We start from the raw sequence: 14,784 nt of genomic DNA on the forward strand, positions 1-14,784 counted from the left end.
GCCATTAAATGGTAAAATTACCTTTACATGATAAAGAGCCATAGATTTAGATTCAGGATAAAATGCATGGCATTGAACAGAATTCAAGGGGGAATAGACTGCAAAACATTCATTTAAGTAGACTAACGCACCACTCACCTCAATAACCAGACAGAAAATAAGGAAACAGGCATTGAACAATGCATTAGATCCAATGGACTTGACAGATATATACAAAACATTCCACCCAAAAGCAGGATACACATTTTTCCTCAAGTGTACATGGGACATTCTCCAGAAGATATCACACACTAGGCCACAAAGACTCAAATTCAAAAAGACTGAAGTTGTATCAACTTCTCAGACCACAGTGGTATGAAAGAAAAAAAGGCCCACAAACATGGAGGCCAAATATGCTCCTAAATAATCAATGGATCAATTAACACATCAAACTAATTCAAGCAATACAAGGAGAAAAATGAAAACAAAAATACAACAGTCTAAAATTTGTGGCACACCACTAAAGCAGTTCTAAGAGGAAGTACATAGCAATACAGGTCTACCTCAGGAAAAAACAAGCCCAAGTAAACAGTCTATACTTACAAAAAACTAGAAAAACAAAAACCCAAAGTTGAGACACAGTAAATAACAGAATAGGAAAAAATACCCAACAACCCAAGAGCTAGTTCTTTAATAGACAAACCCCTAGCCAGACTTATCAAGACACAAAATCAAAACCAAAAAAGGAATAGTCACAACAGATAAAACAAAAATACAAAGAACTGTTAGAGAATTCTATGAAAAATTATATACCAGTAAGTTGAACAACCTAAAGAAATGGACAAATTCCTAGAAAAATACAACCTTTCAAAACTGACCCAGGAACAAAATCTGAACAATTACCAGTAACAAAATTGAACTGGTAATCAAACCTCCCAACAAACAAAAGTCCAGGACCAGAGGGCTTCACAGCTGAATTCTACCTAACACGTAAAGAGCTAATACCCATCCTTCTTAAATTATTCCAAAAGGTGGAACAATGAATACTTCCAAATTCATTCTAAGAATCCACTGTCACTCTGACACCAAAACCAGACAAGGACAACACAAACAAAATTATAGACCAATATCCCTGATGAACATAGATGCAAAATCCTCAATATTAGCAAACCAAAATCAAAATACATAAAAAAATCATCCACAATGACCAAGTGGGGTTTATTCCAGGGATGCAAGGATGGTACAATATTCATAAATCAATGTCATACACTACATTAACCAAAGATATAAAAACCACATGATGATCTCAATAATGCTGAAAAAGCATTTCACAAAATTCGGCATTCATAAAAAAAACTCAGCAAAAATGGGTATAGAGGGAATGTACCTCAACATAATAAAGGCCATATATGACAAACCCACAGTTATCATACTCAATGGCAAAAAGCTAAAAGCTTTTCCTCTAAGACAAAGATGTCCACTCTCACTTTTTATTCAGCATAGTACTGGAAGTCCTAGCCAGAGAAATCGGACAGTGTAAAGAAAAGGCATCCAAACTGGTAAGGAAGAAGTAAACTGCCACTACTTGCAGATGATATATACATAGAAAACCCTAGACTCCAACAAAAACTATTAGAACTAAAGTGAGCTCAAGAAAGTTGCAGGCTACAAAATTGATAGACAAATCTGTTGCAGCCCTACATACTAACAGCAAACTAGCAGAAAGAAAGAGAACAATCCTATTTATAATTGCACCAAATACCTAGGAAGAAACCTAATAGGAGATGAAAGACCTGTGCTCTGAAAGCTAAGACACATGTGAGAAAAACTGAAGACACAGATCAGTGGAAATTTATCCCATGCACGTGAATAGAATGTTGTGAAAATGGCCATCCTGCCCAGAACAGTTTACAAATTCAATGCAATCCCTATCAAAATACCAATAACATTTTTCAATGAACTAGAGCAAATAATCCTAAAATTAATACAGAACCACAGAGGACCCCAAATAGCCAAAGCAATTCTGAGAAAGAACAACAAAGGTGGGGGTATTATGCTCTGTAACTTCAAGCTATACTACAAAATTAGTGTTCAAAGCAGTATGGTACTGGCATAAGAACAGACCCATAGATCACTCGAACAGTAGAGCCTGGATATAAACCCACACATATATGATCAATATATAATAAAGGAGCCCTGAACATACAATGGGGAAAAGATAGTCTCTTCAATTACTGGCATTGGGAAAACTGGACAGCTTCATACAAGAGAATGAAACTGAACTCCATACACAAAAGTAAACTTGAAAAAGATTAAATATGAGACGTGATACTATAGAAGTTAGAAGAAAACATGCAAAAATCTCAAAGTATGAGTAATTCTTCCCTGGATATATCACCTCAGGCAAGACAGAGAAAATGAACAAGTGGCACCACATCAAACTGAAAAGCTTTTGCACAGCAAAGGACATCATCAGTAGAACAAAAAGGCAACCTATCGTATGGGAGAACATATTTGTAAACAATTTATCTCATAAGGGGTTAACATCTAGTAAAGAACTCTTATGTCTCAACACCAAAAAAAATAACGTGAGTAAAAAAAATGAGTGGTGGACCTAAACATTTCTTGGAAGAAATACAGATGGCCAACAGACACATGAAAAGATGCTCCACATCTTCAATCATCAGGGAGATGCAAACCAAACCACAGTGAGATATCCCCTCATACCAGTTAAAATGGCTACTACTGAAAACACAAATAAGTCCTGGTGAGGATCTGGAGAAAAAGGAATACTCCTACACTGGTGATGGGAAGGCAAAAAACAGTGCAGCCACTGTGGAAAGCAATATGAAGGTTCCTCAAACAACTAAAAATAGAAACCATACAACCCAGTAATTCCACTTCTAGGAATTTACCCAAACAAAACAAAACCCAATTTGAAAAGATACACATTCCTATGCTTATTGCCACACTATTTACAATAGCCAAGATATGGAAGCAACAAAAGTGTCCATCAATGGATCAATGTATAAAGTACTACATATACACAATGGAATCTTACTCAGCCATAAAAGAAATCCTGCCATTTGCAACATGGATGGACCTAGAAGGTATTATGTTAAATGAAATAAGCCACAGAGAAATATATGATTTCACTTATCTGTGGAATCTAAAAACAAAATGAACAAGATAGTAGTAAACTCAGACACTGAGAAGTGACTGGTAGTTACGAGGGAGGGAAGGGGGAGAGGAGTGGGTGGGTTCAGCAGGTGAGGGGGATAAAAGGGCATAAAGATTCTCAATATAAATTGGTCACAGGGATAGTATACCATGGAGAATATAGCCAATGATTCTGTAACATCTTATGTTGACAGTAACTGCACTACTGGGGGTGAGGCTTTAACATGGGTGACTGTCCAACCAGTGGTGTGTATTAGAAACCAATATAAGGTTGTGTATCAATGATACTTCAGTTAAAAAAAAAGTAGCTAAGGCAAATACTTTAGCCCAATATATGAATATTTCAACATTTAATATAAAGTATATGAATGAGATTTTTCATTTTTGTCTTGGAAACATGTTTTACACTTACTGCTCATCTCTGGGCCAGCCTCCTTTCAAGTGGTCATGGCAGCCTGTGACTACCCTACTGGAGTGCACGTCTAAAGACTATGTAATGGTTAACAGTAGCTGTTTCTAGAAATAGAACTATAGAACCTGCGCCATTCCTGCCTTATATGAATTGTTTCAATAACCATTTGTATTAACAGGAAAAAAATGGAACCTTGTGAAAAATGCTTTTTAATTTTCCTTTAAAGCTCTAATAGAAGCCCAGAAAGTGCAGCTTAAATTTTAAAAAAAACTTTAAAGCAGTTCTTGCTCCTTCCCCAGAGGGTGGTAGCAACCATTTTTTCCTCTATGCCTTGGTTGTCTACTGGACACTAGTTATATACTTGTAGCAGTTCTTCCCCTTCTTGCACCAAGTTCCCCTTTATGACCAATACCTCTGCAGAACAACAGGGGAGGATTACAAGACCACCACTCAGCACCACGACTGAAAGGGAAACAAGCTGATGACCAGTTGCCATGCAGTGTGCCAGACACTGTGCTAGGCAAGCACTTGATATATCATAATCCACCAGTGAACTTACGATGCGGTACCATCCCAATTTTTCAGATAAATCAAGGTTCAAGGCTCAGAAAGTATCTATCCAAGGTGTCAGAGCTAAGAGTGTTTATCCACAATATCCAGAATAGTTCACGGTGAGATCATGACCACAGACCAGGACCGCCCATGCCAAGGCCGTAACCAGATCATTGTTAAAATCATGCTATGAGACTCACACTTCCTCATTGAGGAAAATCCCAGGCATATTTTACTTGCAACAACCCCAGATCTTGACACTTCTCCTGTAAGTTTATTCATCTATCCTTAAATGTGTGTCTTTAAATTCACATATCCTTAAAAGATACTCCACTTTCACAAACACCAAATGATTTCTCACTCATTTGTGGACTATAACAAAGCAAAACAGCAGCAGACTCAGACTCCAAGAAGGGACTAGCGGTTACCAAAGGGAAGGGAATGGGGAGGGTGGTAGGGAGAAGGGGATTAAGGTGCAGTATGATTAGCACACATAATGTAGGGGGCGTCATGGGGAAGGCAGTATAGCAGAGAAGTAGTGACTCTAACATCTTACTATACTGATGGACAGTGACTGCACTGGGGTGTGCGGGGGTGGTGGGGGGATTTGATAACATGGGTGAATGTAATAACCACAATGTTGTTCATGCAAAAAACTGTATAAGATTGTATATCAATGATACCTTAATAAAAATACTCCACTTAGACAAACCACTGGTACCCCAAACTCAACATGTCACAAGTCCAGCTTTATCCTTGCCCCATACCATACCTGTCTACTCTCAAGCTGGAAACTTCAAAAGCCATATTCGACTTTTAATCCTTTGCCTAGATCAACATTTATTGGATTCAAGGCTCAAAAATCCCTAAAAGACCATAAAAAGCAGCAGTAAGCACACCTAGCACCCAGATCTTCGTTTTTAAACAGGACTCTTCAAAGTAAATGAACATTACCTTAACCGAGAGATGAAAGTGATGCCATCAGTAATGTGACACATTGCTATCATCTCCTGAGATGGTGCACTAAGAAATGCACGTCACTTCGGATGTGTTCTTGCCAAAAATTCTTAAGCCCCATCTAAGCATGAGAAGATATTAGGGTTGTCCAAATTGAAGGTCACTCTACAAAATAATGGACCAATACTCAAAGGGCCAAAGTTGTAAAAGATAAATTGAGAAACTGTCCCCAACTGGAAGAAATTTAGGGTGCTGTGATGCTCCCTAACATGGAATCCCCATTGAGAGCCTAGCCCAGGAAAAAGATCTTTACTGAAAGAACAGGAGAAATTCCAGTAAGGCTTGTAGACAACAGAATGTACAAAAATAACAATGTTAGTAACATTGGGTTAATTTCCTGGTTTCAGTAGCTGCACTATGGTTATATAAGTTAACATTAGGGGAACTTAGAAAGATATACATGGGAACTCCACACTAATTTTGTATCTTTTCTGTAAGTCAAACTATTTCATAATCAGTTTGTAAGAATTACTGTGGTTAACACCCCCGAGTATTAGCTCATCCCTGTCCCTGTGCTTACCACCTCTTGAGTGCCCCTCCTTCCAATCTCCAGTGAACCTCAAATTGTTCATTCAAGACCAACATGTCTCATTGTCACCAAAGATGTCTTTCCCCATTTCTGCAGCCCACCTGACCACAATACTCCCACAAATGCTTAAGACTGTCTACACTCCTGACACATGGGCAATGCTGTAGTTAGCTTTGTGTTTGCCCAATGACAAGGCAAATGCATTTGTGTAGACAAGCACATCAGAACACAGGTTCTGTTCCCTTTTGAATGAGTGTTTTTTAATGTGGATTCTGGAAACCAGCTGAATCACAAAACAGGTTAACTACCATTTCAAATCCACAGATTTACCTTGGAAATTTTGTGTATAGTGACAAACACACCATTTAGGGAAGACAGCACTTGGACATAGACATTGTAAGCAGTTTGCTTTACATCTGACCCTTACCACAGAAAATGTGTTTTTAATCTTGCCAGAGTTCAGAATGTATATTTAGTTTCCATTCAGAAGTACCTTGTCCAATCAGCAGAAAGAAGCCATCTCTCTACTAAACTCCAGATCTGGAACCATCAGGAAGCCTCCTAATGGGTGGCTATCTTGCAGCTAATATTAGGAAAACATTAAGAGGAAATGCAGAGAAACTAGCAGCTGAAAAGCAACCTTCCTCAAGAGGTCTTAGTGGAGAGACCTGGTGTCAGCAACAGCTACAAGAAAGTTCTAGCAGGATCCTCTGTCCCCTAGTCTTCCCCAAAACCACCCAATAACCCAAGTAAGTACCCGTCATGCATAAGGCAAAACACTAGACACACTACAGGCTCCCTAAAAAATATGATACGCCCTCTGCCTTCAGCCTAATTAGGGCAATGTGACATGAACTAACAAGGGTGACAAGGCACACTTGTCTAGGGCACACAAGGAACAACAAGCCATGTGAAATGGCTAACAATTTGCAGACTTTGGGATTCTAATGGTCTCCAGCAGGGGCAAGAAGGGCCCACTGAGTTTACAGGCCCAGCTGAGAAAGGGGAGCAGAGTGGAAAGGGAATGGGAGCTCTGGGATGGGAAAGGACCAGGCAAGGCAGGAGGCCAGAGTGCGACACGACACCATCATGCTGCCAGCCCAGGGTCAAAGGGCCCCAAGGAGCTTCTCAAGGCCCACTTGGCCAAGCCTTGGTTGTGTTCAATTCGAGCCTGCAGAATCAGACTCTAAGATGAAGAGCCCATTCAAGAGCCATTAGGCAGACCTCCTGGGAAAGGGGAGTGGGGAAATAGGACAGAGAAGAAAGCCAAGCAGGGGTGTGATATTTAGGGAGGTCCCCCAGCACAGAGACTTGGGCTCAACCTGCACAGGAACTCTGGAAACTGTGGGCCTCACCTTAGAGCAATCCTCTTCTCAAGGTGGGGGGATTGGAAGCTCCAGCTGCTACACTCCCATTGGCTAAAGGACTGTGTCCCTGGGGGATGTCAATTCCCAGGCTCCAGGAGCCTTTGAGAGACCCCAGTGCTGACTACTGGGAGCAAGCAAGCTCCAGGCAGTGTGCAGGAGCAAAGGACAGGTAGGGACACTTAACAGCACCTGCTGCCATTGATTGCCAGGTTCCCCTTTTTTTTGAAAGAGCCCCACTTGGGAAGCAATAGTAGAAGGCAGGACTAGTCCCTTCAATGGCAGTGGGTGGATACAGAAGGCTCCGCTGCCTTCCAGACCGTTACTTGGGAGAAACCTGCATTGCCTGATACATAAGGACAGAGGACAACAGCCCAAAAGCTTAGGTTCTATTTTCCAAAGGATTGGCCCTATGCTCCAAGACATTACTGACATACACAGGTGTGTCCGCCAGCAAAGCAACCCAGCAGTACTCACACACCACCTACCAATTAAAACCAAGCAGGAACAGGATGATTTCAAGGTGCTGGTTTCAGACCAATGATTTCCCAGTCTACTAGCTAGAAACAAAGGCGACAGCAAGACTTAGTTGAAAAAGTAATATTTAAGTTTTTCACTCAGAATAAGCCTTCTATAAAGTAGTATTTTTCAAACCAAGTTGTGTTTTTAAAAATCAAACTCTCTACTGTTATAATCAAATGGTACTCAATGCTTGCACATGTCTGGACATCTTCATGGGACATGTACGAATCAGATTAGCCCACACATTGTCACTCCATGGGGGTCGGAAACAAAGTACTAACACTTACATGTGCCACTTGAAGCTAGTCCATCATCACCCCACCTCTCTGTAAGAGGAGATGAGACTGACTCACTTTGATATTGCCCTCAAAGTCCTCTGGTTTTCTTTTCCCATCCACTACAAAAGCAATTTTTCTAAGTTGAAGTGCTGAGTCTTCTGAAAACAGGGCTGCCTTTGTTGACAGGGGGTACCCTTTGTCAGTCACGAAAATCAACTCCAAAACAAATATTCACATAGCATATGAATCACCAGTTGAAGAGTGCAAAATAAAACAGTTGAGTTGGAGAGAAAGTCTTTTCTTGTATAGACTCACTTAAGTTCTTAACTAAAACTATGTATGCTCATTTATGCATTCCAGTGTGTCTAATTCTAATGACATCTTCTGTGTCACTAAAACCAACAAGTATAATAAAGGCTTTAAAATTCCCATTACTTATATATGCTGTTGACATAATTATTTCCATCATACATAATACATTAAAGCACATGCCTGTATCTAGCATTCATATTAGAAAAGCCCACTAGCAGGTTAAAAATAAGGGAACATTGGCCATTTTGATTACACACTAAAATGAAATCATCCCAAGAAACAATGAATCTGAGTAGAATGCACAATTCATTTGTATAATCTGACTCATGCATACGGAGAACCCAGCCTAGCAAGTGGGGTGATAGTTAGGAAATGCACCTGTTTCTCATAGTAAAGCATAAGTGTTTAACTCTGCCAGAAAGATGTGCTCAAAATGCAATCTGTGTTGGCCACAGAAATCTCAATTTCAGATTCATTAGGTTTAAGAGATTAAGAACTAGAAATCCACTAACAGAGATACAGGCCTCCAGGCTAGGGAAGCATTCTAGTATTTTTTTTTTGGCATTAATTATGCCAAACCCTCACACCAATAGACTTCTTTGGTCTTGTGACCTTTTCCCAGTGAGAGTTTTGTCCATACCACAAGTCCCAACGTAGTACATTGAAACGTAAAGACTCTAAATATACAAACTACTCATTTCTAAAAATCCTATTGCTTTGTCCCCTTGAGAAGTATTATCTTTAAAGGCAAGCTAAAAGTTTTTCAGAATCAGGGCTCCAAAAGTTAAGGGCTTATTCACTCGCCCATTATCTTCATATAGTAACAACCAGCAGTTATTGTCTGAGAATACTTCATGGAACATTGCAGACAGTCGGTTGAGTCGCTCCTTTTACTAAGTACAAGCGGTATTTTCGTGCAGTTCTGTGCTTTACACTCTAGTTCAGATCTTTCCCTACTTCACAGGTTTCCAGCCTCCCGGAGTTTCCGGTAAGCCACTTGAGGTAAATAACAAAGCTGGAAGTTTGAGGGCTCATCCCAAAACCTCCATGGGAAAACAAATTGCGGTGTTTTTCCAAAGGCAGAAGTGCCAGAGATCTCACACCTTTTCTCTGCCAGAAGCTACTGCCCCACCCAGACCGCTGCCCGAGACACTCCGGTGGGGGAGGAAGGGATCCGAGGCTGCTGCGGCCCCGCCCCCACCCAGGTTACAGCCTCTACTACTCCCTGAGGAGGGTCCTATTAACTCGGCCCTGTTCCCTCCGGGAAATTAGAAAATTGGTCCAACGGAAAGCAGCCAGCCCAGCCAGCCCAAGGGCTCGCCCCCTCGCCGGGCAGCAGCAAGCAATCCCGAGGTGAGGATGCGGAAGTAGCTCTTCCTCCCCGCCCAGACCTGTCGGCCCAGCCGGAGTCCCGGGAATCGCCCGCCCACACCCGTGCGCGCGTGCACACATCCCCCTCCGCACGGAGACGGGCGCGCCAGACACTGTCCAAGGTGTAGGGGCCGCAGAAAAGACGAATAGACAAAAGCGGCTTTAGGACATCCAAAACTTAAGGGGAGAGCGAGCAGCACGCGTGTAAAGGTACCTGCTCCCCGTGCCAAGTTGATAGCCGAGATTGCTCGGCGGCTGGCGCACGGCCATGGGCGCGCCGGGAAGCAGCGCTTGGTCCCTAACTTTAACCACAGCAACTGCGGCGGAAGCGGGGCATCTCTGCCCACCGCACCTGTTCCCGACCAAGAACCAAGCCCCGCACATTGACCTTGAAAGCAGGCTGAAAATCCACACTTCCCCGGGGTCAGCGTTACTCCGACTCCCTCCGCGAAATAACTTAAGCCCTCCTGGTACCTACCCCGAAGTGCCTTAAAATGCCCAACGGGGCAGGTTAAGAGCACCCTTCCCTGGGCGGGCAGGTTAAGAGCACCCTTCCCTGGGCGGGCAGGTTAAGAGCACCCTTCCCTGGGCGGGCAGGTTAAGAGCACCCTTCCCTGGGCGGGCAGGTTAAGAGCACCCTTCCCTGGGCGGGCAGGTTAAGAGCACCCTTCCCTGGGCGGGCAGGTTAAGAGCACCCTTCCCTGGGCGGGCCGGAGATCCCTCGAGCACCTCTCGCTTTACCCCCTGCTTACCTACGACCCCTTAGCCCCCAACAGCAGGTTGAGCCCCCTTTCTCCCACCCTCAAATTCAGGGCTCGCTTTCCTCCGTGCCCAGAAGATGTGCGCCCTTGGGAGGCTGCGCTGCGGAGAGCCCGCGGCGGGGTCCACCGGGTGCGACCGCGGGCTGCTGGCCGCACGCACAGCCAGCACGAAACCGGGCGCAAAAACTGATGGGAGGGCGGAGAAGGGGCGACTGTCCCGGCCAGGAGCAGAGCCGCGGCCACTCAGCGCGGGCGCTCCCGGAAGAGCCAAACTTTCTTCGCCACCCCAAGTTAGGGGCGCTGGGACTGGGAAGCGCCTCCCGCTGCCCCCGCGTCCCCGAGCTGCAGGCGGCGACGCCCACAAGGACACCTCAGTGGCCGGGAGTGCGCCGCCCCCGCCCCGCGCTCACCTGGCTGTAGAGCTCGCTGACCGACATGACCCCGCGGGCCGGGCCCGAGCCCCGGAAGCCGCGACCGGCGGACGGCCCTCACTCGTACCCCAGTGGGCGGTGGGTCCGGGTCCCTCGCCGCCCTGGCAGCGCTCAGTCCGCGGCCGGCGCGCCCAGCGCCATCTTCCCGGGCGGGCTGAGAGTTTGATTCTCGTCTGTTTTTCCCCTGACCTGCCCCACCGGCTTCCTGGAGGCGCCGCGACAGCTCGCTCTCGGCCGGCGCGACCTTTACTCCCACGGCGGCGGCGCAGCTGCGGCCGGGCAGGAGGCGAGGGCGGGGGAGGAGGCCGCGGCGCCGCTCCCCGCTCAGGTATGGGAGGCGGCGCGGGCTCCGGCCGGAGGGGGCGGGTGCGCACCGGAGCGGCCGGCCGGGGCGCTGCCGCCACCACCTTTGAGCTCTGCCAGGCCGGGGCGGACGCGCCCTCCCACGCCCCCGCCGCAGCGGGGTCCGCGGGGCTCGGGGCGGGGCTGGGCAGGCAGCCGCCGCGGGCCGCCCCCTGCTGGACACCGAGCGCGCGCTCGCCCAGGTGCGCTCCGGCGCCGACACCTGCCGTGCTGCGCGCTGCGGGCCCGTGGGCCGCGCCCCTGGGCTGGGCCGGGATGGAGTACAGGAGGGAGGGAGGAGTAAGCAGAGACGGTGCTGAGAAGGAAAGATGCCAACTGAGATACCCCACCCCCACCCCATATCTCCCTCGGGATTTTAGGTAGCTTCCTTCAACGTTTTCATTATTAAAAGTCAGTTACGTTGCAGGTTAAGATGATCTGGGTATGCTAAAAACAAAACCACCTCCGCCAGGCCCTGCGCTGAAATGCTTATCAGAAAGTTGGGAGTCTGCTCGGCTTACCCACAGCTTCTAACGAGGCTCCCGGCCACCACCCCCAAGTCAGGGAGGATTGTTTACTCCTGGACAGCCTCACCTCTTCTCTTCTCTCTCCCACACGTATACTCGGCCGCTCCCTGCTTCGTTTACTTTGGTTCCTTCTGCCTGTGGCACTTAGCTGCCCACAGCAGCTTCAGTACCTCTTCGACTTGCGGCAAAAAGTGGAAATTCCAGCCAAGAAGGAAAATAGCTTGACAGGAGTGGGAAGAAGAGTAAGTATGAAAAGACACAGCTTTAATTTTTTTCAAGCCATATTTGTACCTGAACGAAGAAAAGCCTCTGAGTGTGGTTCTCAGCTAGTGTCTCCATCTACGCCTCTTGGATTTGTGCTGGAGCCCCTCTTCCTGGAAGGTGGTTCTTAAACCCTTCCCACTTAAGCTCTTCACGTGGAAGGTGGAACCAGGATCCCCATTTAATTCACCTGCAGGCTCTTTGCAACTGTGCCTCCTCAGTGACAATGGAGAGCTTCAACAGTTCTAAGGAAGGGGCCCCACACTCAGGAATCCTTATTTGTTTAAAGGACCTGAGTATCTGAATTTTTTAAGCTCCTCTGTAATTCTAAAGGATTGTACTTCCAGGCTTAACAAATACAGTTGACCAAAGCTTGGGCAGCTGTCTCGACCCGAAATGAGCTTTTCATATCACTGGCAAGAGCAGAAAGGAAACAGCTCCACCATTTCTCTCTCACTCAAAAATCTGTCTGCATTTTCCCTCTCTGTATTCTGATAGTTCTCGAAAGATACTCCCCTCAACTATCAGCATCACCTAGGAACTTAGAAATATAAATTACGAGGCTTCACCACAGACCTACTAAATCAGGAATGCTGGAGGTGGGGCCAAGCTCTCTGTTTTCACACCTCTCCAGGGTATTGTCCTGCTTTAAGAAAGCCCCCTTGCTAAGGCTCAGTCCCCACCTGGGCTCCAGATCCCCTTCCTTCTCCACCACCAAGCTCCCATGATGATCCTGTCTCTCTACCAGCAACTCTTTCTGCTAAAGTTCTTGAAGCTGTAGCTTGTACCAGCTGGCTCCACTTACACCCAGTCCCTCCATAATTCTAAATGGTTCTCAACACTTTCTGCCCATTGGAATCACTTTTACGAAAATGAATGCTTGGCTCCCACTCCAAGAAATTCCGATTAAATTTGTCTAGGGTGCTGCCTGAGTAAAGGGATTGTTAAGAGCTCCCAGAGGGTTCTAATGACAAGGTTGAGAGTTGCTGCTTTAATTCCTTCCTACATGGATGGTTCCCACTCAACCCCATCCTATCAAGTTTGTCTTCTTCTGAAGCATGCGATTGTAATTGACTCCCACTTACTTACGTTAAACCAGCTCCTCCCTTAGCATCTATCATTTTTCCTCCTGTGTTTTCCCAGCCTCTCCACATTTTCTCAATGTCCTTTTCTAGCTCTGGTTCCTGAATAAAATTGGCCCAAATTTTGGAATGTTGCCAATGTCACCTTTCTTCTCATCCACACCCCTATCTCATCTCTTATTGCAATGTTAACTCTCAAATATAATTCTAACCATAATTTAGATTTACCTTTCCACCTGCCAGATAGACAATGCTAGAAATCCTCCTAGGACCTCAGACCAACCTAAAATTCATTTGTTTTCATCCTTCCCCACCCCCAACCTGGTTCCAACTTTCTGGCTTCCACCATACATGGCATAAAATAAAATCTTAATTCATACTGACTGAATGGAATCACATCCCCGAGGAGACTACTCTTGGCCAGAGCTTTGTAAATTTCTAATCACACACTCAGATATGGTCTTTGCCTCCTTTGAATAATAATAAAGATATTTTAAATTTTACTTTGTGCTAGGAAACTGGCCAGGGCTTTTCTTCTGTGATCTTTGCTGAGCCTCAGAGTCACTCTGTTGAGGTTTGAATAATTTTATTTCACAGATGATCAAAGTGAGGCTGGGAGCTGCTGGGGGTGATAGGGTGGGAGTGATGTTCTAGGTCAGATAGCCAGTATTCAGTTACACTCCATCTTATTCTAGAGCGTTAACACTTGCTTTTACGCCAGTGGTTCTTGAACATTAGGGTGTATCAGTATTAAGGGGGTAATAGGAGATGCTAATTCAATTTCCACGTGTGGTCCACAAGTCTGCACGTTTAATAAGTACCCCCAGGTGGTGCAGGGCCAGCTGCCCTCGAGGAGCTGAATTCTCTCAATAGCTGAATGAGCTTGGAAGCAGATTCTTCCCTAGTGGAGCCTTCAGACACAGCTTGAAGACCACAGCCCCAGCTCACACTTTGATTGCAGCCACATGAAACACACTGAAGCAAATGATTCAGAAAAGCTGTGTCTAAATTAAAGAAACTGTGATAATAAAATCTATGGCCCATAGAAACTGAGATGGTGTTTGAAATGTATGTGTTTGAAGCCACTAAGTTTTGGGGGTGATTTGTTATTCAGCAATAGATGACAATACAATCACATACAAAAAGTGTTCTGTGATGATGGGCTAACTGCTAAGAACTTTATCCTAGCGATTTCTCTCCCCTGCTTCCTGGCAGGTAGGTTTCCCAAATGCTCTAAACTGTGAAGGCTGCCATCTTCTAACTGGGGTTTGTGTTCCCCCTGGCATATGCCAAGACTTTTCAAAGAGTTGTTGTGGACAAAGAGAAGGTTCCTGTCGTCAGGATTCTCACCTGGCCCTGGTTGGCTAATTCACTACATGCGTGTGGGCAATGCATTGTTGTTGACTCTATGGAGAGCTCTGCCCAGTGGTCTGTGTGACATGGTGGCATGGCTGCAGGAGAGCAGAGATGAGACTGGAGTGGTGACAGCACCAAGGACAAACACTGAGATGGCTGTGGGGGGTAGAGAGGCCCAGAGGCAGAGACCAGCTTGCTGCATGTAGACTCACTCTGAGTAAATGGGACTCTAGGGGTTGACCTGCCACCATGGAAATAAAACTGGGTATAACCCTTTCACCCTAAGAACGTTCTGCTGTCATTTCTTTAGTCACATTGAATCCATAGTGCACTTGTCTGAGGCTGAAACCCCTTGGCAAGACAGTTGTTATTCCATAATTTTTTTGAAGGGAATCCATTTTCAGATCCTAAATATCCACAGGTACTGGCAAATCTAAACACTGATTTGCAAAAAACCAGGCCTGCAGTTGGAGAGGCAGCGGGGGTGTTGTTCTCAGACCTCCCTTCT

At 45.5% G+C, this 14,784-nt stretch overlaps 1 protein-coding gene across 1 annotated transcript in view; it reads right to left on the reverse strand.

The window, feature by feature from the left end:
- The window catches only part of MYO5B (myosin VB), a 309,980-nt gene extending 298,747 nt beyond the window's left edge, over positions 1 to 11,233 (reverse strand). Inside the window, exon 1 of the mRNA XM_017665463.3 lies at positions 10,688 to 11,233. Within this exon, the coding sequence (XP_017520952.3) occupies positions 10,688 to 10,714 (27 nt within the window). The 5' untranslated portion in view covers positions 10,715 to 11,233. The remainder of the gene's footprint in view (positions 1 to 10,687) is intronic.
- Positions 11,234 to 14,784: the final 3,551 nt, after the last annotated feature.

Source organism: Manis javanica, chromosome 9, assembly GCF_040802235.1.
Source record: "Manis javanica isolate MJ-LG chromosome 9, MJ_LKY, whole genome shotgun sequence".
In the NCBI taxonomy this organism is placed as follows: domain Eukaryota; kingdom Metazoa; phylum Chordata; class Mammalia; order Pholidota; family Manidae; genus Manis; species Manis javanica.